This window comes from Calidris pugnax, unplaced genomic scaffold (genome assembly GCF_001431845.1).
Source record: "Calidris pugnax isolate Ruff unplaced genomic scaffold, ASM143184v1 scaffold27, whole genome shotgun sequence".
NCBI classification, from domain to species: Eukaryota; Metazoa; Chordata; class Aves; order Charadriiformes; family Scolopacidae; genus Calidris; species Calidris pugnax.
The window spans coordinates 6,132,509-6,159,617 of NW_015090893.1; the positions used below are offsets into that span (position 1 = coordinate 6,132,509).

Sequence of the window (27,109 nt, forward strand, 5' to 3'; positions counted from 1 at the left end):
CCGGGCCATGCCAGCCGCCGCCGGGCACGCCACGCCGGGCGATGATGGCTCCGGCCGGTCCCGGTCCCGCTGAGGGATCTCAGGGTGCCCGCTGAGGGGTCGCTCCCGGCGGTCGGGGGCGTTTAGCAGCGCCTTGAAGGTAGTAAATAAATCCCCGCGTTGAGTGATGCTCATTAGCGGGGCGCGGGAGGCGGGCGGGGGCCGGTGCGGCGGGCGGGGGCCGGCGGAAACGGCCGCGGGGCTGCGGGCGACTTGTCCGGTTTGTTCTCCCTCCCAGCAGAGCGGCCCGTCTCTTCCAGACCTTTGTCTGGATGGGAAGAAAAAAAGGATGGAGGAGCAGTGGTGGAAAGGGGAGCTGGCAGCAGACATCCATCAGACCTTGAGGACGAAGGTTGGGTCCCACTTTGTTCCTTTCCCTCCTCCTCCTCCTCCTCCTCGCTCCCCCGTTCCCCCTCCCCCGGCGCTTCCCTCCCCGGCAGAAGCGCCCGGGCACCGGCCCCCGGGGAGGGAAGGGGCGTTGAACAGCCCGGGCTGGGGGTCGGTGTGGGAAGACTGGCCCCCCGGCAGGTCTCGGAGGCGCAGGTCTGCCCAGAGCTCCTCCTGCGCTCTGCTTTTTGACCGAGACTTGTTCAAAACCCAACCTGTGTCAATTCCTACTTAAAAAATACCTGCCTGGAACTTTTCAGTAGCTTTCCCTTAGGCGGGGTGGTGGTGGTGAGCCCTTGTATTAAATGCCAAGGGGAGGCTCATGTCAACCCGCAAAAAGTCAGCATATCATGGGATCTGGAGAAATACTATTGCTTCTTTTTCAACAGATAAATGCTAAAGTTGAGTAAAAGGTAGGATCCCGTTCCCTGGCAGGCTGCAGAGGAGCTGAAGGATGTACGGATGTGGCTTGTGATGTTTTTTCTAGAAGTTGTAGCGTATCGTTTATGCACAAAATGGAAAACCAGTAAAACGTCCTGCAACAAGGAAAATATCCCTGTTTGAGCTGGTGTTCGGAGAAGAGGTAGAACTAAGGCTGTTTGTTCACTTTTCACATTTCCTTAGATAGACTCAACTCTGGAGAAAAGGTCTAAATGGAGTTTAGCAATCTTAAGTTAAAGTGATGAAGTTATAGCTAACAAAGTTAATGCTTTGGACGTTCTGTTCCCTTTGTTTTCTTTGCAGGCATTTAGCAATAAATTATGTCAGGTGAGTTAATTGTTATCAGGTCTCTGAGAGGGGGTTGGTTTGTTCTCATGTCCTCCAGCTGAGGCAGGTCTTCCTGGCCCTACAGTGGGGGGAGGAATAACTAAGAGAATCCAATTGATGGGAGTGTTGAAAGGTCGGGGGAAGCTTTGATTATTGTGGTGATTTGTTTTTTTTAGTTTATCAACTATCTTTTAATCAACTATTTCATTCTTCACCCTGCTTTCTGGATGCATCTGACAAGTCTAGATTGCTAAAACTTCTTATGTGTATATGAATACTAACTTAGGCCAGCTGAAATGACAAGAATTGCTTAAATTCAAAGAACTTGCAAAGAGGGAGAAGGGACTCTGGGCTGCTCTGCTTTTTCTGCTCTGAAGAAGGTTCACAACTCTTTCTGCTTGGATGACTTTAATCCAAATTCTGTTCACCTTGTAAGGGCTACTTTTCTTCTGAAGGAAGTACTACATGAGGATTCAGAATGCAAGTATATCAGGCAAAAATAATCCCAGTCCCTAAAACCACTTTGGTTCCCTTCTTGTGTTCCCCCCCTCAAGTACTGGTCTGCAGAAACAACTCTTGAATATATTGCTAAGGTTTGCTTTTTTGCTATCTGAAGTCTCAGAATTTACTGTAGAATGTTGTGGAACTCCTCAAAAGGATAAGTAGTTTTGAGGTACTGAAGTCAGTTTTGTGAGCATGGACTGGTTTTAGGGATGCCTATGGCCATTGCATAGAACAAAGTAAGTGTCAATAGTGGCATCCCCACTGTAGGGTATTAGTGTTAATGCATTATTGGTGTATGAGCAAGCTAATACTGGAACACAGAAAATTCAGGCAATGGTACCCTCAAGCCTAAGTGACCTCTCTGGTTTAAGATACTTGCTGAGGAGTCCTTCTCTGGAACAGTGTCTGTCTCTGGGCTTGGGTGAGAAGAAACAGGTCTTAGTTCTAGCATGTGAATCTGACAGGAAAGGTAAAGATACTCGTCAAGGAGTTGAAATGCAAGTTGCAGGCTATCCCACTTTTTTTTGAAGAACATGCTTAAAGTCTGGGTTTAAGGTAAGGAATAAAATGTCCCTTCTGTTGTTTTAGGAAAAGAGTTATATTATTTAAAAGGTTCTTTAGAAACACTTTTTTCCAGAATAATTTTGACACACAAATAGAGGAGACGTATGCCTACTGTGAAACAGCCCATGTTTTATGTTAATAACTGGAAAAAAAAAAATGTTATGCCATCCCTCCCATCCCCCCAGTTGGATTTGGGAGTTCTCCTTAACCTCTTTGAAAGTTGGTGTCCTTTGTGACAGATGTTGTGTGCTGTATCTGATGGATACGTTCTGCATGACAGCAGACACTGAATGCGTGTTGTATACCTGGCTTCTCATTCAGAGAGGGCTGAAAGATGCTGTGAGGCTTTGTGACTTCCCAAAGGCTCTAGCTCAATGTGGAGGAAATTAATAGCCTCTGAATTGTCTGACCAGTAAAATATCTGTGCTGTGATTATTGGGATGTAGTGTTAAGCTTAGTGGGACTGTATTGTGTTAGTTATTGAGCGTGCTGACCTAGTGGAGCAAAACGCCTAAATTCCAAAAGTGCTACACACATCCTTAGGCTTTAAACGAAAGGTTAAAGTATTCCCCTGGATTAGGTCAGAACATTAAACCTGTTGCAAAACTGAGCCAGGAAGGAAAATAAAAATTGGAGCATACTGTGTGTGTTTGTAGGAGAAGAGTCTACATGTGCCAAGCCAAAAAAAGTGCTGTGTGTATGCACTGATGCTTTCTGGTACTTCAGCTACTTCTACAGCGGCCCTGTGATACTGGTAATGGGGAGGTACTGGGTGTGCCAGGCAGCTGACTTCCACCTCAAAAACCAGAGCCCTCTCTGAACAGTCGTGGGACTGCTGCAAAGCCTGCACATACCACTGCTGGCTGCTTCAGTAGCCCTGAGTACCCCGTGAGCATGGAAAGCTGAGGAACAAGGCAGTTTTGGGGGTTGTTTGTTATTTAAAGTTGAGGAAATGCTTCACTTTAGAGGGCAGTCTGTGTGTCCCAGAAATAAGCGGTGTCTGTTTACTATTCCTCCCCCGTTTTTGTGCTTATATTGAGCAGTTTCCTTCCAGGATATGTTCGTTTCCTGTAATTAATGAGCATTACTAGATCTCTCTGCATTTCCCTTTTTATCTCTTGCATAGCTTCTCAGACCAGGGCCAAATTTTACAGGACATGTTTCTTGTGAATTTAAAAGGTTAATAATTGTAACTTGATCTTTTTAAAGGCAGTCCAAATTATTGTCTACAGTTCCTTTCAGCCAGGTGAGGAGAGCCGATTCTCTCTCTGCTGAAGGCAAACAGGCCTCTCCTGTTAAGTGGTAAAAATGTCTGAGTGATTTCCTTGAGGTCAAAATTCCTCCACACCTGTCTCCCATCTCCTCTTGGTTTAAAGATCTTACTGAGGAAATGCTGTTTACCACCATGATGTGTTTTCATTCTATTTTGAGGTGCAGCATTTCCCTCAGCTTTGCCCATGGTGTCAGTTTGGACTGCGGTCTCTGAAGCAGAATCGTTATCTGTACAGGGTTTGGTGTGAGGGGCTGTTTTCTTCACTGGCCTTTGAATACTGTCACCATAAGTGCATTTCTTGCAGTTTTAAATCATCCTGTTAGAAGTAGTGCAGGACCCCGTTATTAACTTTCTTCAGTAAAAACACAACCTCTTCCTCTTCTCCCCGCACCCAGCCTATGGCCCTGTATTTTCTTAGTTGTGCCAAAGCATCTAGTTTACTTGACTTCTTGGTAGTGTGAGGGTCTGGATGTAACAGGTACTGTTTTATCTTTTAGCCTGTAAGTCCATTCTTGCCCTTGTTGTTTTAAAAACCAGTCATCCCTTCAATGCTTAATTAATTAAATGGTAAGCTTGATGCGTTCAGATCTGCCTGGCACAGCCTGGAATGAGATTGGCACAGATTAGGCAGTTACACTCTGAACATAGGGATGGGCATTGTGTAGGTGCTGCTGCTGGGTTTTGTCTTTAAAACAAAATATAGACAAGAACTGTAGATGAGGTCCCGGATACCTGTGGACATACAGAAAGTTTTGTGCTGTATTTCATTTAATAGAGAGGATAAAACATTAACCTTTCATTCTGATGCAACTCTCCCGTTTGAATCAGCTGAGAAAGTGGGTGTAATGTGCATTGAGGTTACTAATATCAGGTTTTTTAATCCAAGACTGTCAGCCCAGCAACAAAAGAATAATCTGTTCACTTAGTAGAAAACACACAAAACCCCCTAGCTCTTGAAAATCAGCACCAACAGCATTACTGGTTGCTAGCTGGAATTTGCTTATGTTATAGGTGGCACTGTGTGTATGGGGCTGAAAGGAACAGGTGTCCTAATAAATTTCATGGTTATTCATGATTTCCCTCCTTTTTTCTTTAAAGTGGGAATTTCAAGTTTCACACCTTCTCAGATCAGCTGCTGAACTTCTGAATACTTTGAAGTGTGTAAGAAGGACTTAATGGAATGATTGATAAAATACCACAGTGGAACGTGTGAAGTAATGGATTTTCAAGCACAGTACTAGTGCAACTTTCCTGCAAATTTCAGATGCCTGGGACTTTTGTGAGGATGCTGAAGGGTGGAGTGTATTCGAGCACAGAAGACTTTTATGTAACATTGAAATACTGTCTTGGTCTGCCACAGGTTTGGTTTTTTTTGTGTGAAACCTCAGTAGTATGCCTGAAATGTGTACACTAAGCTCAGATCTCAAAGAGCGGAGTCTGTGTTTTATCTGTAGATATTTTGAGAGACAGAAGTGGGTGGCAGGGGAGATGCACAAAGAGCACAGAACGCAGTTTGAGATGGCCTTTAATGTAGGTAAAGGGGGGAAAACTGTTGAAAGTTCTTTGAAAGATTAGGTGAAACAACCCAATGTAAACTGAAGTCGTAGAGTAGGTTGGAACTTGAGGTTCTGTTTTACATGCTGGAGTTCTGGTCCTGTGTGGGAGATGCTTGAATTTGCTGCTCCTTTTGAGTGTGCAGGAAGAGTGGCAACAGAACAAAATCTTAATTTATGCAGTTTCTTTCATGCACTGGTGGAACGTATAATAAATCAGTAAGGGTAGCTGCAGGCAGCACTGATCTGGGCAGTGTAACAAGTGTACTTGAGCTGTTGGTTTGTCTGCCTGATTGGCCACTTGAATGAGGGGAAAAATAAAAAGTGCATTGCCCGTGTACTCTTCCTTATTAGAAAATGTCTGATTTTAAATTTTCACTGGAAATAATGAGAGGAACTGTCTGACATCGTTTTTGAAATGTCGTTCTGTCAGGTTTGTCTCTTCCTCCTACGTACTGCCAGATGCTGTGCAAGACTGGCACTTCTAAAACCTGATTAAGACTTGTCTAAAATGCCTGAAGGTTGCTTAAATAATGCGAAACGCTGTAACTTTCAGGACTCTCAGAGATATAATTATGGCAGAACTGAAAAGAGGAGTAATAGATCATGCAGTGAATCCTAGAATGTCCCTTACTGCTATATCTTCTAACAGGTATAATCATTGGTCTCTCTTACAAGACGGCATGGCTTGCGCCTGCACAGATAAAGGGAGTGTGGCTGTTTCAGAGACCTTGACCATGACTTTCTGCTTTCCAAGAGCAAATCAAATCCTGCTGGCCATTCCCTAAAAGCACTGCCCTGCCAGCTATCTTTGCCCTTCCCTTTGAGTTTGCATGGCCAATGTGAAGATTAGTAAAAGCTGAATGCATCAGCTGTACTCACTCCACTGTCAGACTGTTCACAAACACACTAACTCTTAGACTTTCTGACCAATTAATTAAACTGCAGTCAGCTGCCTAAGCAGCAAAACGCTTACTAGCAAGGTTCCTATCAGTGATTTTGTCAGTGGATAGTGCTGCAGTCTGCGCAGAGGCAGAAGGAGTGGTTCTGTGGGGGAGAGAGAACAGCATGACATTGGTAGCAGAATTAAATTGGCAGCATGCTGCCTAGTCTGCTGCAAAGAAGCGTGCTGACTGCTCTGAATTTTCAAACTCCTATTACAAAATAGTACAGTCTAAATTTTTCTTTTATATCGTCTTCTTGCCTGTATAAATAATGCATTATAGAGGAGTTAGCTTTTAGTGGTTTTTCATGTGTGGTGCAATAATCCTATGGAAGAGATCAATTTGTCACCTTATTTCCACTGGTGGAAAACTGTTTGCTTAGAACACAAAACAGGAAGGAGTTTGTCTCTTTCAAAGAACAAGTGTTAATAGCCTGCTAGATAAGCTTTCCCTTTATTTTTCAGCTACACTGTTTCTTTTTCCTGTTCTAATGCCAGCAATTTTGCAGTATTTGTTATTCCTACTATAGGATGTTTTAAGAATCTGGTGGAGGCCATGAACATGCTACTTTTCCAGAACATGCAACATACAGAGACCTAAATAATCGCTGAAGTTACCATGTTTTTTTACTAGTTCTCTGATTTAAATACTCAGTAGCGTCTCCACTCCCTGTCCCTTTTTTTTGAGTGCCTTATGTTGACACCACACAAGTGGTGTCTTAGGCTTGTATACTTTTCCCCTGCATTAATAAAAATCATGGAGAACTTGGTGAAACTTAAGTTATACTTCACTGGATATCTTTGTTCATCAGCTAGAATATTTTTTTTTCAGATTTTTGGTTGGGAGCAGTGGTGAACATAGAATCATAGAATCATTTAGGTTGGAAAAGACCCTTGGGACATGTGTGAGCTGTGGTAGCAGGGGCCAAACGCTGCATTCTGGTTACATATCCAGGAACAGAAGCAGATAATAAGATTTAAAAAGAATAATAGTGAGAGAAATATGAAATTCATACTAGTAAATGAAGCCTGTGTCTGTGTAGGGGAGTATTGCAATAGCTGTTTCTAGATAAATAGGATTTACTGTTACTGTGTGGCTGTGGTTTAGGTGCTTCATTTTGCTCCGGAAATAAGAAGGTAATGTACTTGCTGTCCACAGGATGCAGCTCTCTGGAGATGCCTGTGTGCAGCAGCTGCAGTTGTGGGGTGTCGGGAGATGCTGCATATTTGGCCCGGGGCACAGAACAGACTGACTGAAGTCCAAGTGCATCAACATGGTGGAAAATGAGGCTCAGTTAACATCTCCCTGAATTTCAGAACTTGGGCATATTTGTTACAGCGTTTCATTTTCCTTGTCACAAAGCCTGTGAGTCTTTCTAAAATACCTTGATGAATTCCACTTTTGTTCTGGGAACGGATTGTATTAGTGTGACTTATTACCATAATGTCACATCACTTGCTAACTTTTCTACTGCTAACTCTTTTCTCCTGACTGCTTGTCAGTTCATTACTGGCTTTGTATCAGCGGGAGAACAGTTTTACTGAAAAAAAAAAAAATTGGACAGAAAAAATGTACCCGTGGAATTTCTTGCCACGTTGAACAGCAAACCATCTGATGTGGTACTCTTGATGATGGTAAGTGCTGGGTAAACTGGCCTGTATCAGCTGCTGCTTTACAGGAGCTGGAGGAAGTGATGCTGTCAAGTTTTCTTCTTCTCTTGGACAGAAAAAATGTACCTGTGCAAACAGCAAACCATCTGATGTGGTACTCTTGATGATGGTAAGTGCTGGGTAAACTGGCCTGTATCAGCTGCTGCTTTACAGGAGCTGGAGGAAGTGATGCTGTCAAGTTTTCTTCTTCTCCCCTTCCCATTGCTGTTTGCCTATTTTAGTTCAGATGGCCAGTGAAAGCCTAACCTTCCTGGGGTTGCTCAAAAGTTTTAGTTGAAGTATTCTTGCCTAGAGTCTCCTTTAGGGATGGATTCTGAAGTGCATTTGCTCAGCCCAGTTACAAAACCAGACAAGACCTTGTCTCCTGAGCTCAGGTAATGGATGGTGCCAGCTGAAGTAGTCAGGTTACTGGTGACAAGCTGTGTCTCTGGTGAATGAATGGCTAATGTCTGGAGCCTGGCTGTCTTTCAGATGTGATTGCTGAGGGTGATTTGTCGTCTTAAACACCACTTTAAAATGTTTACACTGATTCCCTTCTTTTGGAAGGTCAGGTCTTGAAGCTGGTAGGAGGTGGCAGCTTAAAAATTGTCTCCTCTCTTAACACCGAGTCTGAGTCCATGCCTTAGTTTTCAGGTTTTGAGATTAAATGATGATCCCTTTAAATGCTGGGCTTCGACTTTCTGGAGGTTTTTGTGGAGAGACACTGATCAATATGTCGAGCAAAGCTTGTTAAGTAATTTCCAAGACACCTGTGAGCCTCTCCTGCGCTGCTGCTTTTAGCATTTCAATGTGGCAATTGCTCAGTAGCCCCAAGTAAAGTTGTTGAAGTAGATAAAGATGAGAGAGGTCAAAGATAAGCAGAAGCAGCATGTGAAAGGGCAATTCCATCAGACAGCAGGACTCCCAGTTTCTTCTCTTTTGGTTTACTGCAGATAGAGGGGGAAAAAAGTAAACAATGGAAAGGATTTTTTTTTTTTTTGCTCCTCAGAAGTTCAGTTTGTTTCAGTCATGTTTGCTGATCCTGCATCACTATCCCCAGAGCAGCAAAGGCATTTTTTTAATTCAAAGGAGTCTTTTTTTTTTTTTCTTTTTTTCTTGATGAACTTATGCTAGAGGTCCCCATGGGGGGTTGATGGAAGGGGGTGCATACCCGGAGCCTCGTTGATAACTGCAAGGCTGCTATTCAGCTCCAGCTTTGTTACACCGGGTACCTGTAAAAGAAAATCTCATCATTTCAGACTGATCTGTGAGTGTAAAAGCAGTCCGATTGAACTCCTTATTAGCTGCTCCGTGGTGCAGGGCAAGGCTCTTGCCTATACACAGGTAATTACCCTGGATCAATTAATACCTAGGAACGGGATCTTGTAAGAACCCACAGCACGTGGCTCTGTGTCCCCTGCCATTAATCCTGAAGCTGAACCTTATCAGTGCTGTCTGGGCTCGTTATAGCGAAGCCCACGTGGGGATTTTTGGTGAACAAAATGAGAATGCCTTTCTCTTACACCCTTTACTAGTAACTGATTTTCAAAAAATAACAACAAAAAGCAGATGTTTTACAGGAGGGTAAATGTCTGTGTTAAATCACTAGCAGAATAATCCCATTGGTTTAAATTCAGTGCTTTGAATGGTCTTTGCATTTCCTAGTGCAGTGGGCTGAGTAGGGGTAGTTCTACATCCTGAGCATCCGAGGTTTGGACACAAATCTCCGGATCTCTGCTTTCATTCTGAGCTTCTAATGCTCACCCACTGAACTGTAACATTCAGACACAACAGATTTTTTGACTAGATGTATAACCGGAGTTATTGTTTATTTCTTGCATTTGGTGTTACGATCTAAAAGGTAAATTTCACTTTAAATATGTACGCTGTCTTCAGAGTATATAGTAAATTCCACTGGGAGGCTTAGCTGTTGAAACAGGAAAAAAATTACTTTCAAAAAAATCAAACTTGAAGCTCCTACAAGTTGCCTAGAAGAACAAAATATTTCAGAGGTAGAATTGCCACCTGATCTTATGATAGCTTGGGCGTTGTATAGACATCTTAAAATAACTGCCTTTTTTTTTTTTAACTGATGTAAGCTCTGAGCTTGAAACCATTTCTGCCAGAACATTCATGGTAAGGGTATGCTATGAATTCCTGCTCTGAACCTGTGTATGTCAGTTGTACTGACAGGTTGAAATCTCTGTACATAAAGCAAATTGAAAATCAAATTTATGGGGTTTTTTTGAGTATAAAACAATGGGGGGCAACATGTTCCATTGTCTCCCTGCTTTATAAATTGTTACTGGTGGGCGATTTCTTTATAATCCCCCAGTAAAGGCTGTCCCAGGTTTCAAAGGGCTGTTTGCCTGTCCACAGCGTGTGTCTGTTCAGTCCGGAATGTGGTTTTTTTTCACTGACTTTCTTAAAAAAGGCCTGGGAAGCAGTCATCCGTAACAGTGCTCGGCTTGCGGGCTTTGTAAGCTGCTGCTCGTGCTGGAGCCGCCCTGGACCCCGGTTATGGGTACCCCTCTGAGCCTCATTGTGCAGCTATTTTTTTTCCTCATAAGTTGAACCTGCTGGTGGAATGTCTCCTTCCAGGGGATGAAAGGAGCATGGGCAACCACCGTGCTGGCTCTGCAAGGTGGTGCCTCTTCTGTAAATGGGGTACCCGGTGCAGTTATGTCCTCTGAACGCTTTTTTTTTTTCAGTAGAATTATGTACTGCTTTTTATTCTGCTATAAAACACTGTACTACTACTAATTTATTTTCAAATACATGTAATAGTAAAATAACGTATTATCTCAACGAATTGCTGAGAGATACACCTTGCTGAAATGGTATTTTTCTAATTAATGCCTATCAACATGTATTCTGCCCATTTTAATTCTGTCCATGGTAATGGCATTAGTATATGACCACATCTAAAATGAGAAAGTGTCAGCTTTTAAGGTGACATGAGCTTGTTGCAGGTATTCCTAAGGATCTTTGCTCCTTCCCTTAACCCACTCTTTGCACGGTGGCTACAAACTTGTGTGTGAAAACCAACCCTTGCAGGTGAAGATCTAGCATAGGTAGACCAAAAATTCATATGATTCTGCCTCTAAAATGAAAATATGTATATTATATATGTGAAATCCAGTCTGTCAGTTCAATAATTAGTTTTTATAATGCTGAAATAGGTTACTATAAAAAATAATGGCTTTTGCTATAATTAGAAAAGTCCAATCATTCTCCTGTGGTTTTTTCTTATTAATGTCTATTTTTGTTTCTTGCTGCAATCATGTACCATATGATTTTTTTTTTTTTAATGTTAGATAGATGTTATTTATTCTAAAGACCTATGCATTTTTTTGGCACAGGATGGAGTAACTTGGGCAACTGAGGAAAGGGCAATATGAGAGAAATGTATCTTGCCCTCGTTGCCTATGAAACTCTGTTAAAATCTTACTTAACAGAGTCTATTTAGGAGCAATTTTCATGGCAAAGAAGTTTAGTGTTCTGTAAAAAGCAACAGCAAGTTGTTCCTGGGTTGCAATGTTTGAGCGTCTGTTTAATACTTGTGAGGAAAGTGTGTGGATGACCAAAGTATTAGAAGTTAACTGACTGCCAAAACCCGCAGTAATCCAGCCCTGGTTTCTGTGCCAGTCACAGTGCTGTAGCTGCTGAGCATTTGCCATAGCAGGTGGTGGGTGTTGGTTTGGGATTCCAGACACTGAAATGGTATTTGTTTCAGTACATCTCTTTCCTCCTCATTATTATTTTTTTTCCCCTCCCATAGGAACTGAAGTTGCCTGTGTATAAGGCTCATTCACCACAGATCGGGATGCGCCGATACTTCATTGATCTCTTGACTGTCTTCAGCAACCATTGCAATCTCTGCCCTACAGCCCGGCATCTTGCTATCTATTTATTGGATCTCTTTATGGATCGCTATGATACCACTGTCAAGCAACTGCACATCATTTCATTTGCCTGTCTTCTCCTAGCAAGTAAGTTGGATGCCATCTATTAAGCCTTTTTTTTTTTTTTTTTTTTTTCCAAAATTGCCAGACTTTTTCTCAGGAATTTTAAGAGTTGTCTGCGATACTTTTGGGGATACTGTGGAGATGGTGGAACCTTTTTTTTTTTTTTTTTTGGTCTGAGCAGATGGTTGTTTTCTTTATATATCGTGTGCTGTTTTCTCTGTGTTAACAGCTTCTGCCTACTTAGGGTAAGGCCTGATGAAGTCCCAAGTGAAGGTATAAAACAGCCTCTTAATAAACTCCACTCAATTGGATAGCCTGTACTACACACCTATATGCTGGCGTTAATGTGCAGAGGAAGTTCTGGCAACTGCAGCTGGGTCAATGAAGATCTGGGGGTGACAGGGTGGGAAGGAAGTGACGAGACTGGAAGAGGTTAGTTCCAAGGAAGAGTTGGTAGCAAGGAATGACATCTGTGTAACGTGCAGCCTCTCCTGGAGATCCTTCCTTGGACATTCTGTACCTCTGCTGTGATCACTGGGTGTAATCAGTTCCTTGCAAATCACAGGGTTTTTTTTATACAGGGGCCAAAGGAAAATTTGCTTCTGGAAGCATTTAATAGAGGTGTTGATGATATGGTGTGTATATTGCTTGTTCTGGGCTCCTATGAAATAGCTCGGCATTGCTGTGTAATACTAAAGTTTCAGTATGGGCATCCATGTAGCAAATGGCCATGAACGTTTGTCATTGGTTTCTTGAAAGCTTCTCTGCAACCTTTGTTGTGAAAGTGGAGGAAAGCACCTCAAGGAATTGCAGCCTACCCTTGCAGACTTACCAGCTCTGTTTCCAGGTTACAGAGAAAATATCTTGCCCTTTGGGAGCCATGTAGAGCAATGCACTATTGTGGACAACAAAAGTTATATAAACTCTATCATTAACAGCAGAAAGAGCAAGTGGTCATATTGGCTAAGGTAAAAAACACTAAGGAGAGCTAGAAGCTCTTGAGGAAAGAAGGTGACACTACATGTTTACCCTTCAGGACATGGGATCACTACTGCTTTTCCTTGCTGGTGGTGTTCTGAGAGCTTAATCTGCGGAGACAATGGCAATATAATATAAAACCCGTACACTTAGTGTATCTAAGCATTGCTGGCTGTCTGGCTCCAGAGAAGAGAGTGAATTCTGTGGAGCAGTTACTGGTTCATGTTGAAAAAAGGCTAATGTTAAAATCAGAATAAAGAAGAATGTAAACGGTTGCTGTAGGTGCAGTCTTAGGACAGCTTAAGTGACTCTCAGCTACTGCAGTTCTGCTGACCTCAACCTTTGGTGAGCTCCTGCGGACCAGCAGATTGGCAGAAAACCATCCCAGCTGACAGAAGTGTTTTCTTTGTTCACCAGATCAGTATTTTTCTGGGGATCAGACAAGCTTCAGGCTGGTGCAATGGAGGGGGTTGGAGCTAGGGCTGATTTGTAAATTGTTATGAAACTGTACCCTTAATTTCAGACATATCAGACTGAATGAAATACCAGGTTCAGGTAGCCTTGATGCTGATTCCTGCTCAGAGGTGTACTCCTTCAGCTTATGGACTACCTTTTTTTTCCTCAAAACTACAAGATGCCTTGCAGCGTTGCTGACTTTTTTTTTTTTTTTTAGATTATCTTCCCAAGTGCATGGATAAATGTTACCCTCAGGAAAAGAGAATAGGATTTTCTGTAGATAAATCCAACAATTTCAAGTATACTTCTCCTCTGTTTTTCCCCAGCATAAAATTGAAGCCTCAACAGTTGTAATAACCTTTTGTTTAGATTTAGAGGAAGAATTCATAGCTATAGTTTACATTTCTAGTGCTATGCAGATAGGATGAAAATGATACCCTTGAACTTTGTATGAATTTTGAGTGTTGGTATACTGCTAAGATCTTGGGCAGAGGTTCACTGTATGAGAGCTGGGCTGCTGACTTTGGTAGCTACTAGGATTTAAAATAGGAAAAAAGCTTTAAAGATTTCCCTTTTGTAAATGCAACTTTAGGCCACCTCTGTGCAATTGTGAAGCAAAAGGAAGTTCACAAACTGATAACACTGGAAGGAAATGTTCTGCAACCTCTGCCTGTTAAAAAAAAAAGAAGGCAATTTGCTTAAAAGAGCAAGCCTATGTCTAGTGAGCAAATGAGTGTGAGAACCTTTTTAAAATTAAGATTAGAGCAATGCAGTAGCATGTATACATCCTGATCTGGAATTAAGCCATCCCTTACAAGAAGGGGAAAAGGTCTATTATTGTAAAGGCAGCTTTTCTACCAACATGTAGAAACAAAACATTGACAGTTGAACCAAAGCAGCTTTGCACAAAATTAATGCCTAATTAACTTGTATTGATAAGGTTAAAAATTCTAGGGCTCAGTTTAGAGACTTCTGGGACTACAGTAAGCCCTGTTGTTTATTGTCTGGGCCATCCTAATGTGCAATAAGGATATTCCTTTTTGGTATGTGTAGTTCAAAGTGATGCAGGTCAAGTCAGGAAAAGACACTTTACGGTAAATGGGAATTCCTGTGTTTAGTTTGTTACTTTCAAAATTATATGAAATAGAAGAAAACTTGTACTATGATATTGTTTTTTTAATGTTTTGCAGGAAAAGATTCTAAGTCAAAAGTATCAACCTGAAGTCAATTTGAGAGTTCTCACTGTAGCAAAGAAGAATAAAACTAGTCCCTTGCCTGTTACTGCAAATGCAGTAATTAGAACTTCCCGCAAAGCATTACTGTAGGAAGTTGCATAGTTTTTCAGCAGAGGATTGCAGCAAAAGTGCTCTTCAGGCTGTGTTGCAAGACACTTGTACTTCTCAAAAATTATATACCTTTACCGTAGAGAGCAAAAACTATTTAAAATAGTTGTGGTGGTAACATCATATCAAGATGTTTAATGCAGACTGTATTCCAATAATTGTTACAAACACATTTTGAGAAGCTCTGGGTTTTCTTCCTGATTGCTTCCTTAGAAAAGAGCAAGAGATGAAGGGTAGTCTGCAGACCACAAGCAAGATGAGGTACAAAATGAAATGGAAGCAACAAACTTGTAAATGCAAGTTGAGGACAATATTTAAGCCCAGAGAAATTGCTGTAAACTTGTGTTTAGCTTTGAAGTTTATTGCATCTATCTTGGATGTGAAGGATCTCAAAAACTTCTCTCGCTTTCTTCCTTTACCTATGAACTTTGGCATTGCCTGTGTTTGACAGCATACAACAGCTGTGCTGTCGTGATGGAGGTCATAGCATTTGGCTCGATGTCCTTTAGTTAGCTGGAGCTAACTTCTCTTGCTGCATTCTAGAAATTAACTTTGACTGGCTCATCAGTTTCTCCGGACAGGGAAACTAGATGATGATAGTGCTTCCCACTTGGGTAATAATTGTGAAACTGATGAGGGAGTGAGAAGGTAATAGTGTTCCAAATTGCACAAGCAGCCAAGTAACGTTCAGGAGTTGCTGCAGTTGAGAGAGAGGAATGTGGGTGTGTGTCCCTTGAATCATCCCGTTGTTCACTAGCCAGAAGATGTGTGTCCCTGTTCAGTGCATGCACAGTGTGATAACTGGAGAAGGTCCCTGGAAATTCCTGCCAGATACTTTAGCTCCTCAGAACAGCTATGAAAGCTTTGAAGTTTACTAATGCTATCAATGGTTATTATTTCCTCTGAATCAGTTCTGAAAAAGAATGGTAAAATTTTCACAGTAATCCAGAGGTGAACTGAAAGCTATTGGGGGAGGGAAGGAAAAGTTGCTGGAAAAATTGGTGTCACATCTACTTTAGGAATGTATTTAGAATAGTCTATCTCTTTCACTTGCATTAAGGCACACTTTATGATCTAAATCAGGATCATAAACTAAACATGTTTTTATAATACAGAAAGACCTGGTCCCCATGGATGTTTTGGCCACGCTATTACAAGACAGGACCTCCTTTTAAGGTCCAGCTGTGGTAATACAAAATGGTTGTATGTTCCTGCTGCTGCAAGTTCATTAGTGAAGTCCAGTGGTTTTAATTGTTCAAGAGAACCCATCTGTCTCTTGCTTGAAGCAGACTAGCGATTGTTCAGGCTGACTGCTGTTAGGTCAGGGAGATGCCAGCTTTTTGTGAGAAGCAATGCTGGGCAGCTGGGACTGATGGGCTTGAGACAAGCCAGATGGATCTAGAGCAGGGGAGTTACCAGTACACCTGCACAGAAACCAGGATTGCTGTCTCTGCACCAGGCTATGGATGGATGCTCATTTTGCAAACAGACTGAAAATTTTACTGCTTTCCTTTTCCCCCAAAGCATCTCAGTGCTTTGAGTAAGCTCTCATTTTCTCCAGACAAAATGAGATGGCTGATGCTTTCAGTAAGTGGATTGATTTAGTTCAACTCCCTTCAGGTGAAATGTTAGTTAAGGAACTTTTGGTTCACCTCACCTGGCAGCTGAGAAGGCAGCCCCTGGTAGAGAAGCACTGTTGAGCATCAGCAGGTTGTAATGTTCTAAACTGCATCTTCATCAGACAATTTATTACAGAAAATGATTGTGATATTTTAAGGTGCCCTAGCCTTAAGTGCTCTGTTGGACAAAGAGATTGTCTAAAGAGATATCCCATCTGCTTTAATGCTCTTTGGCTCAAATTGCCTGCTGAAGCTGTGCAAACCAGCTGTCCCAAAGTAGATGAGATGCACTGACACAATGCATTCGGACGGTCCAGCCGCTGGAGCAGTGAACTCTGGGGAGAGAGTGAGGACCTGGGCACTGAGTCTGAAACCGCTGCAACTGCTGCTTCTGTGAGTTATTGCTGTAAAATCCTAGCTGGGTCTTAAAAACTGTTCCTTTCTTCCCTGAAGAGGTAACCCTTTTTAGCAGCAGGTGCTTCAGTACCTGATAAAAGCAGCATCTCAGCCATTCAGTGGCATTGAATGTTCCAGCAATTCTAGTTCTTATGGCCCCTCTTTCTCAAGAGGGTTCTGCTGCGGTTGAGACATGACAACAGTTTTTTAAATTTGAGTATTGTTTCAAGCAAGGCCGTCTGGTTGTTCAGCACATCCAGTGCTGTGTTGCCTCACAGAGTACTTGGTACTTCTTGTGGTTTTCCTGGCTTTATTTTGCTCAGCTCCTTAATCTGCCAGTGGATTCTCAGCAGCTGAGTTAACTCAGGACAATAAAAGAAATCAGAGCAAGAAAAGATGTCTGTGGTAAATGGGCTGAGTTTAGGGCATGGATAATCCTTTATCACCAAATTCCCCATTGTCTACATGGAGCTGTTGTCAAATGTCAGGCAGCTTTTCTCTTGGACTGTGCTTTGTGATCCATTCTCCATTTATTGTTCCACTTCCGTGAGCAGGTAACTGTTCTGCCAAAGACAGCTGAGCTACTTATTTTCAATTAAAAATAATAATGGATATAAGTCCAAAATATATATTAGTGTAAAACTTGGTCTGTAGCCCTAATTTCTTTTTTCAGTATTTCCCTGCTGCTGTAACATGTACAGAATATTTTCTTTAGTAATTAATCTTTACTATAGTAAGGCATTAAAAACCTGGGTGCCTGGAGCTAAGTGGCTTGGATGTGTGCTAGGTATTGTACAGACAGATGAAAAATCCCTGACTGCTCACTTTGTAAGACACTCCAGAAAAAGGAATTAAGCAGGCTATGTCTAAAGTAGCCTGTCTCTTTCTTGCCTTGCTTAGAGGATGGTTAGAAGCTGTGTTTGTATCTGGAGGTGGCATGGGAGTCTCAGAAGTTTGTTGTACAGCCTTGTGGAACAATGTAGGAGTAAAGAAAAGTAGCCCTTCAGCTGTCTAAGCAGCCGTAGGTCTTGTCTTCATGCTGAGCTACATGGGCTTGACTGGTTTATCCTCCTGTTGGATTTATTTTAATTGTTTATGGGACGCATTACACTTTAATGACTCTTTAAATGGGCAGTCCTTTGTGTTCCTTGGTCTTCTCAAGGTCTCTGAAAACGTAGTAAAACAAATTGCCTGCACCTCCTGCTTTTGTTTTGCTACCCATGCAAAACCCTGGGACCTGCAAAACCCTGCAAAAACCTGACCACCAGTCATCAATCTGAACTGCGTGCTGTGTAGCAAGGTGCAGGTAATGACTCGTGCCTCCTGCAGTGGATGGATTAGTTCTTCCGGGTAAATGCTATCAGTGATGCTCCTCAGAGACCTTTAGCTTCCTACTGAAAAGCTTGCATGGATTGATAGGCTGTTTTGATAATGTGAGAAAGGTACTAATAAAATGCACTCTTCATAACTGAAGCCTGTGCCCCTTGACAACAGGACTTACTCTGGCTTTCATTCATCACAACAAAAGTGTGAATGTCTAATATAAAAAGCACCCACTTTTTATTCTGGGGGAGCATCTGATTGTAGAACTCAGAGTGGGACAGAACACGATTTAAAGTAACTTGGCAAATCTTTGCATCGTTAATTACAGTAATACTGCACACTCTTAAAAATGTCCTATACTGCCCCCATCTATTTAAATTTTACAAAAAAGTTGGTCACGAATGTAAATCTACGTTACCTGTTCATCTTATTTTATTAATCCTATTGCCCTTCGGAGGCTTCCCTGTATAAAAAATTGTGGCATCCATATAAAAGGTCTTAAAGTCTTACGATTGTGTTACCTTGAAACAAAACTATTTTTGAGAGCAAGTGACAACTAAATGGTCTTTTATCAGTAACCAGAGCTTAGAACACAACAGAAAACTTTTAATTTGAGATGTCTACAGTGGTATTTCAAAAGCATGCAATGACTTGTGCACAATTCACATGAATGTCAAGACTACAGACTCCAGGTGATACTGTAGTTGAAACAGCTTTGTTTTTCTTCACAAAGTGTGATGTTGATTAAAACAGTCAGTGTTACTTGTTTGGTCAATACTAAACTTACAAATGTCTTGTCTGAGTCTTTAATATTCTTGCAGCAACTGTGTTGGGGGTCCTGGTTCTCTCAGCATAAATATGCTGTACACAAAACCTCAGTTTCTGCTGTAACTGAAGAATGAAAACGGGAACAGTATATTCTGGTATCTTTACATTAGGGAAATCAGGAAACTGGAAAAGGACACACTGCTTTTTAAAAACATCTTAAACTTCTTTCCCAGCTTGCCTCTGATCTCTTTGGTCTCATGAATGAACTAACTTTGGCTGTGTTCTCCAGATTACAATTTAAAAATAGGTGGGAAGAGCTTGGTAAACTTGGAAGCAAAGTGTTTAGGTCAAGGTAGAATGGGGGAAAGAAAATGTGATCAAGTTGCTTGTATGTTGCTTTGGAAAGTAGCTCATATTCAAATTTTACAGTTTACTTGAAGCAAAACTTCTGAGTTGATTTCTTTACCCTATTCCCAACTCAGTTTTGGAGCCTTTCTTCAGCTTATCTAGCTACATTTGTACTTGGTGGCTCCAATTTGCTGTGGTGGTTGCTGTTACCTAACATTAAAACTAGGAACTAGAGTGTAGAAAAGCAGAAGGGGGAAAATAATAAATAACTAGTAATCTAAATCACTAAATCTAACTTATTTCAGTTATTTTTAACTTTAAAAGACAAATAATCAAGTCAAAAAGCTTTGCCCTATGTTGGTATGATACCTTCCCAACACTACTGTGCTGGTAGTCTGCTCTCCAGACTATAGTCTGACCTCTTGAAATTTCCAAGGTCGAGTGGGAAGAAAGAAGGAACTAGAACTTACAGCCACCAGAATGAGAGAGCTTGTCCCTAGTGTCCTGGTAAAGCAGTGAGTTCTACTTCCGAATTTTAAAGGGCTTTTTCAGTGACAGCGTGCCCACAATCCTTTCCTGTTCTACTTCATATGATGGATTAATTTTGTTTTTCCTTGTTATGTTCTTTTCTGGTGGGGTGGCTGCTGTATTACACTTTTAATGCATTTCATATCCATGATACCTGAACAGGCTCAAAGATGGAAAATCCATTTTTAAATGTGTTACAAAGATACTTAAGCTGCGAATAGTACCAAAAGTTGTCAGGTTTTTAATACACTGGAGACACTTGGGATGGAATTGCTATCCTAAATGGATTGCAAGATCTTACTTACTTTTAAAATAATTTTCCAGTGCAATATTCATTTTGTTTCTAGATTTGATGAGAGTATTCTGAAGCCATATGACATGCTAATATCTTGTCAACTGGTCTGTGTTGGTAAAGGAGGATTCTTACAGAGGCGGTGGAAGGGCAACTGAAGGAAGAATCAATTGTGGAATATATGCCCTCAAGAACAAAGAGAAAAATAACTACAGAGTACTTTTAAGTACCTGTTGGTTTGTATTTTGCAGCAGGGATGTTCTTTAAGCTGTACTGGAAACTTGCCACTTGTCATTGTTTGTTGCTGACTGTTGAATGAAGAATGGCTGGTAGGTCATTTTTGACTTGGTAAACCAACAATGTGAATTTAAGCAGACTTAATTCTTGTTCAAGTTTTCAGCAAAGTAACACTGTTGCTTTATTATTGATAGCTCTAACCCTGGGAATCACATCTGATATTAGATGCCTTTTATGAAAGAAAGGGAATAGAATGAAATCCTGTTTTTCTGTACAAATTGACACCGCTTTGCAGCTATAAGTGAAAACTGAGTCATTCTAGAGACTACTGCTGGTTCAGCAGGCTGGTAAATAAAATGTAGAAAAAGGCTCAGCTTTGCTCAGCTATCTTGACTCTGAAAGTGTATGCTCTCTCCTAATCCCCTAGAAATTATTTATGTTAATCACTTAGTTAGAGTGTACTTCTTCTAGCCTTTCAGTGACCTTAGCTAATGAGGCCCCTCAAGACAAGAAGGAACAAAGAGAAATTCTGAAGCAGCAAGGGCAAAGGTGGTGTTGCCCGTAGGTTTTTAATGTCTTCCTTTTTGTAGCATATGCATTTAGCTTCCATACCCAAAGGAGCTTTTTCCTTCAATATTAGATCTTTCTCTGCCATATTTTCCCCGTACTGCTTGCTTTCTTCACACCTGACTGAATGCCCTTCAGCAAACAGCTTCTAGTTATTGTCAGAAAAAACTATCTGTAATCCTAATGAGTTTATAATCTTGGCATCAATACTATATAAACAATTAAAAACAAACCAACCCATAAAAAGCATATAGGAATATGTTAACCAGTCTGTTGGCTTCTTTCCTACTTGTCACTGTACTTTCCCATCCTTCTTTAAAAAATATCTTTCTGGTTTGGGGTGTGTTCTTTATTGGTTTTTAGACACTCAATCATAATGATAAATCTGAAAACCGTCTCTTCTGGCAGGTAAATTTGAAGAAAAAGAAGATAAAGTTCCAAAGTTGGAGCACTTAAATAACCTGGCATACATGTGCAATGTGAATGTGGTATTGAACAAGAAAGATTTGCTTAGAATGGAAATGCTCCTTTTGGAAAACTTCAACTGGAACCTCTGTCTACCAACACCAGCTCACTACATTGACTACTACCTCTATGTGTCCATTGGTGAGAATGACCTTCACAATGGCTGGCCGATCACCTCACTGACCAAAATCAAAGATTTTCTGGAGAAATATGCCTATTATTTCCTTGATTTCTCAGTGCAAGGTAAGAGGCTTAGTTTTATGCTAGAATGATCTTCTGTTTGGCAAAAGGCAAAAATCTGAAAGAGACAAGAGCTTTAAAACTTGTCATAATATGGATTGGACAAAATATCTGTGCAGAATGGTTTCTCTTTGCAGTTATTTCAGATGGCAAATAGTACAGTTTCCCTACTTTACACATAAGCCTCTTGTCTCTTTTCAGAAATCTCTAGATGATGACATTATTTTCCTCAGCTTAGAACACTAATTGGTGAGACTGTCAGAAACAGGGTCAATTTTTTGATCTGCCACAGAGTATGAAGTACTGTCAGTTGCAGGCATGATATTACGCAGTTCCATGCATGAGTCTTTTTAATGATTTTTAGAGGGTCCTGTGCTGCGAGACATGACACATTTAGAATGATGAGGCTTTTAATGATCTGGTTTGCAGCGTCGTTTCCAACATCTGCCCGTGTGAGGCAGTGAACTGCAGCATCCTTATAAGCCAGGTTCAACATGAATGTAAATATCTCTGTAATCGTCAATACCTAAATTTGGTTCAGTTGAGACCAGTCTACAGATTTCAGCACAGTCTATTTCTTGGCTTTTTCTGAAATGAAAGAAACCATATTGGAGCCTTGATAGTAGTTACAAACAAGCAGTACAGGGATCTTCGGGAAAGCTTCACCCAGTTTTGAGAGACTTTTTCTGGTCATGAGTTAATAGTCTGAGATGTATGGAACAAAGTTGTGGATTTAATTTTGCCCTGTCTTGCCATGTATACACATAATAGGCTCATGGCAGTGATTAGAAAGAATGTAATTCTTCCTTTTGTTTTTTCTTTTGTAGATCATACTTTCCTCTATTTTCGTCCATCTCTGATTGCTGCAGCTTGTGTGTGTGCCTCACGGATCTGTATGCAGATTTCTCCTGCCTGGACAACACAGCTCGAATTGCTAACATGTTATTCCTGGGAGCATCTTGCCCAATGCATTGAAATGATGCTCATGTAAGATTAGAAAGAAACCAACCTGTTTGTGCTCTTAGGAAGATGCTAATGTTTTGTTTCTTGTTTTTTTTTTTAGTAATTGTTTAGCTAGAATTTGGATAGTACACTATTACATTGGTAATCTCCATCTTCAGTTTGGGGAGAGGAATAAAAGGGAACAAATCAGGTCACTTTACTAAATACTATATTTTAACAATATTTGCAATGCAGAATGGAGTGCACAATTTAGTGTTCATTATGTTTTCCTGTACTGGTTTCTTTGTTTTTTTCCACCCGTAAGGGACATGACTGTGATGCACCAATGCTGGTCTGGTACATAAGCACATACAGTCTTAACAGAAAATAAAAGTTTAATAGAATGCTTTAGGTTGGGTGTGATGGTGGACCTTCTGAATCCCTACTTAAAGCAGGGCCAGCTGAAGTTAAATCAGACTGCTTGGGGTGTTCTCTAGTCAAGTTTTGACTATTTCTAAGGATGGAGACTTCATAACCTCTGTGGTCATGTTGTTCCAGTGCTTCATCATTCTCATGATAATTGAAAGTGTGAAAATGTTTCTTCCTAGTATCTAACAGGAATTTACCTTGTTCCTTCACAGCTCTGCACTTTAATACTCTGCAAATACTTACAGAGGGTATTTTACAATGTCTTTGTGTTGTGGACTTAAGGTTCCAAGACAACCAAGTAAAAACATACTTGTGATGCAAAATTATCCATAAAACTGTTGTTAGTGTGTGAAGATCGCAGCAGGGTAATTAGAAATTAATTGTGAAAGCAACTGAGGATTCAGTTAGGACCAAAAAGCTGCTGTTGTAACCTGACTGGTGAAAAGTTTGAAATATATGCAAGATCTGTGAATTTCTTTGATAAATCTTACTTATAATTTGTTTCAGATATTATGAGAATGACATCAAAGAAGCCAGTAACATAAAAAAGCAAGTAACAATTCAACATCAAGAACAGGAGGCGGTGGGAAACCTGAGCCATCAAGCCACTACTCAAGTTCTCTTCCAGCCATCTAGTTATCACCCTTTAGCCCAGCATTCGGCTACACTTTCCCAGTTCCAGTCGCCAGTGCAAGATTTGTGCTCTGCCTATCGTGACTCCTTGCAGCCCCACAGGCCCAGCAGCCTGCTTGCTGGGAGCGCTGACAGCTCGCTGCGTTCCTGTGCAGCTCTTCAGGCCAGCCTCCGGCCGTCTGCCCAGGCTCTGCCCATCCCAATGCCCGTTGCCCTGCAGGTGGCATTAGGAACAGAGCCCAGAGACTGCATTTCAACGGCTTACGGCAGTAGTTACTTCAGTGGTCATCACTTGTATGCAGCAGGGTGTTTTGATGGATAAATATGGATGGGAGAAAAAGGTGATATGAATAGAAGCTGAAGAAGAGAGCCTGTGTGTAATACAGGATGTGTACCTGAATGAAAATGAAGAAACAGAATCCCTGTGACTGACTCAGAGGATGTTGATCTGGATCCACTGATCACTGCAACCTGGGTGCCTTTCTGCCAAGGGTTGTACCTTTGGCTCTTAATGAGAGAGAGAAATAGAAATGCATTGATATACCTCATCCTTGTCACTTTGAAAGGCATCTGCGTAGAGTCCCTGTGGAGATTACTTCCTTCTAGTCTTCAGTTAGCGACTTGTCAGAGTTGGCTGAAAGCTTATGTTGAAGAGTTATTTCAAGCTGGAATGTTTGTTGAATTTTTGGCCAAGTAGCAACGTACTCAGAGTATGTTGTTGGAAAACAGAGTGCTCTCCTCTCCCAGTGACGTGTCATTTGAACAGTGGCAGCTTATACTACTGAAAGCTTCTACTTAAATGTACTGAAATTGGTATCAGTTAAATATGATTAAATTCTTCATCTACACAGAAATCTATGCGCAGGACACTTTCTGTTTTCTTTAAGCAAGAATGAGAGTTTAGGAGTAAAACTTTAGGATAAAAGGAAAAAAAGAAAAATGGACCAAAAGACTATCAAATAATTTTTGACTTAAAATTCTCTTGGAATCTAAATGTGGTGCTGCTGAACAGAACACCACTCTGCCTTCAAGTACTTTAGAAACAAAACCAAAACCTTAAATCATCTCTTAGATCTTTAAATGCTGCTGCTTTTGAGACTGGAGTTACTGTTACTAAAACTATTCATGAGCTTTATCAGGGATTTAATGTTACTTGAAGAAATCCTCTTGGAATAACTCTTGAAAGGTTCAGTGCCTTCAGTTACTTCATCTTTTGGGCTCAATGGCTTGTGGCAGTAGTCAGGCTCAGGACAGAGGAACTGATGGGGGCCTAGATAGGGAACTGGTTAACTTTACTGTGAAATCAGACTTTGATTGCAGTGCTAGACAATGCTGACTTTAGGTTTTTTAATACTATCTTAGCATTCTTTGGAAAATGTAGCTGGTAAATTAAAGATTGTGTTGCTGCTTTGCAATGAGACACCCACCTACTGTCACACACCCAAAGGTTTCTTTCTCAACTGAAACCAGGGATGATTGCTCAGAAAAGCGTATAGGCTTTTTTTCTTTCTTAATGTAGATATTTACAAGAAATGGACTTTGGCAAAGGTGAAATTTTAGTTTTGATATATGCAACCACTATTGTAAACTTGTTTGAGGGCAGTACTCTTGGTTTGTCTTTTCTCTGAAGGTTTCTCAGGAGAGCAATACAAGTAATGTGCAATATGCTTTTATTGACTTGTGGCAATTGTTTCAAGTCATGTGTCACAATGCTGTTTTAAATTATATTTTTAGAGAATTGTTTTTAAGGGTGTTTTAGGGTGGAGGGGAAAAACTAGCCTGTATGCTAATGCGTGTTTGTGTAACTGTCTTCTGAGAATTCAACTTTTGGTATCAAGTTAATAATTTCTACTATTCGGCAGGCTAGAGGAATCTTCTTGTTTTATTTAAAAAAAAAAAGCAAACTGTAACTGAAGAGGCAGTACTCTTCAGAAATTAGTCTAGAATTTTAGATAACATGGTTAATCTTCTGTTAGCTTTGTATTTATATTAAACTTTATTTTCAGAAGACTTTAGTGTATTTTTATTATGTCATTTGACAGACCTAAAGAACAACATATGTGTGGCAGTATTGTTGTGTGGTTTTTCTTTTTTGTATCACCCTTCTAATTTGTGTCACGTGCAGTATTATGCTCTGGACCACCATTGTGCTTAACTGTGAAAATACTTGCGAAGTTCCCAGTGACAGTTTCCAATAAACAAGCACACTGTTGAAGTAGCTTTTTGGGTTTGAGTGGTTTCTCCTTGGCTTTTAAGAACTAGCGAAGAATATATGCCTGTACCATTTACAGAACAGAATAGGGGTAGGACAAATGTGATGGAAAGGCCTTGCCGAATAATAAATTGTGAAGGATTAGGCAGATCAGGAATTTGGTTGCTGACCAAGAAATAACATCCTATCCCTATAAAGTGCTGGTGTATATAAGGAAGTAGAAAGTGGGATGAGGAGATGGCTGAAGAAACAGGCAGAAAATGTGCAGAGACAAGGCAGGGACATAAAATAATGTAAGAACAGATTGTTCCAGCTTACATGGCCAGTGTGTCTTTGGTCCCATCTTACCTGAGGAGGTTGAAAGGCTGCATAGGACAACGCGGTTGTATGTTCTGTCTTTGTTCTGGTGACTGCAGTTTCAAAACCGGAATTATCCATTGAGTTCTACGTTCTGTTTGTGCTGTTGTGTTGTGGGTGGAGTTGGGGCAGATGAAATCTGACAGCAGACTCTGAAAGGGGAAAGATTTATGAGAAGTTGAGTTGGCCCAACACTGCTTCAATTGACAGTTCTTTCCAGAATGCTTTAAATGTTGGTGGCAATTCCACACATTGAATTTCTAGATAAATACTTTTTCATGTGACTGCAGGTTCTTTATTTTCTTTTGTGAAAACATACCTCCTCAGGAAAGGCAAACATAGAAGAGTTCAGCTCACCTAAAGATACTTTTCTGAAGACTTTGCCACATTTGCTGTTGGAGGGAGCTGCAGAGGTACGTGCAAAGCTGAGGTAATTTTTAAGCAAATGGATGCAAAACTTCCCACCAAATGTGCTGTTTGATGCTGTCAGTTGCAGGATGGTCATAGATCAGAATTTTTACACACTGATTAACTTGTACTTCCCTGGCAGACTTTGAAGTAAGAAAGGCTGCTGCAAAAGCAAATGCAGCGACATGTGGCTAGGAATACAAAACTGGGTATGGCACTGGTTACCTCCTTCATGGGAAGACATTGCAGATGTAACCAAACAAATGACAAAGCCCACATTAAAATTAAAAAACTATATTAGTGAGTCCTGACAACAGCTGCAGCAGGGATACAGGTGGAAAAAAGTCTGCTAATATTGATCAGGCACCAAAGGTTAAAATGAACCCTATTTAAAAAAATCTTGGAGCTGTAGCTTCCCGCTTTCCTAAGCAGGAAAGGGGGAAGCTACTACCATCTCTCTATTTGTGATAAAGCCACTGTTATCAAAGCCACTATTTGATCCTTTTGTTTTAGCCAGTTTTACACACTGGAGCGAACAATTTAAAGTTGGTATAATGCTCTTTGGTCAGTATAATCAACTCCTGAGTAAAGTGTACAGGTGTTGCTTAATAAAACTTAGCTTAGTGCTGTTTTTTACTGAGAAGTCTAGGTCCTAGAAATGGGGGCCAAACACTGATGGGTCCTTAGAGAGTTTGTTTTGGCTTTTTTAATGGGTGTTTGTTTTGATCTCCATACTACCATTTCCAGACAAGCCTAAAGAATGTCCTCCAGTTGAAAAGGCCCTTACGTGCTTTCTAGATCCCACCCCTCCTCTCCAAGCTTTGTTGTCTGTATAAGGGGGAGTTACTTGATCACATGCAGAATGTGAAAAAATGTGCAATTTAATGTTGCACAACATTAAATGTAGTTGCTTCTAGAA

The 27,109-nt window shown here is 40.9% G+C and overlaps 1 protein-coding gene across 4 annotated transcripts; it reads left to right on the forward strand.

The window, feature by feature from the left end:
- Window positions 1-25,431, forward strand: CCNJL (cyclin J-like). Of its 4 annotated transcripts, XM_014947729.1 has the most exons (6): window positions 1-139; window positions 278-391; window positions 11,463-11,673; window positions 20,913-21,212; window positions 22,037-22,196; window positions 23,088-25,431. In XM_014947729.1, the coding sequence occupies exons 2-6, from the start codon at window positions 329-331 to the stop codon at window positions 23,533-23,535; spliced, it is 1,182 nt and encodes a 393-aa protein (XP_014803215.1). In that variant the 5' UTR covers window positions 1-139; window positions 278-328; the 3' UTR covers window positions 23,536-25,431. The 4 variants fall into 4 exon arrangements, with proteins under 4 accessions (XP_014803215.1, XP_014803217.1, XP_014803214.1 ...); XM_014947731.1 differs by lacking the exon at window positions 278-391 and having other exon boundaries at window positions 25-139; XM_014947728.1 differs by lacking the exon at window positions 1-139 and having other exon boundaries at window positions 268-391.
- Window positions 25,432-27,109: the final 1,678 nt, after the last annotated feature.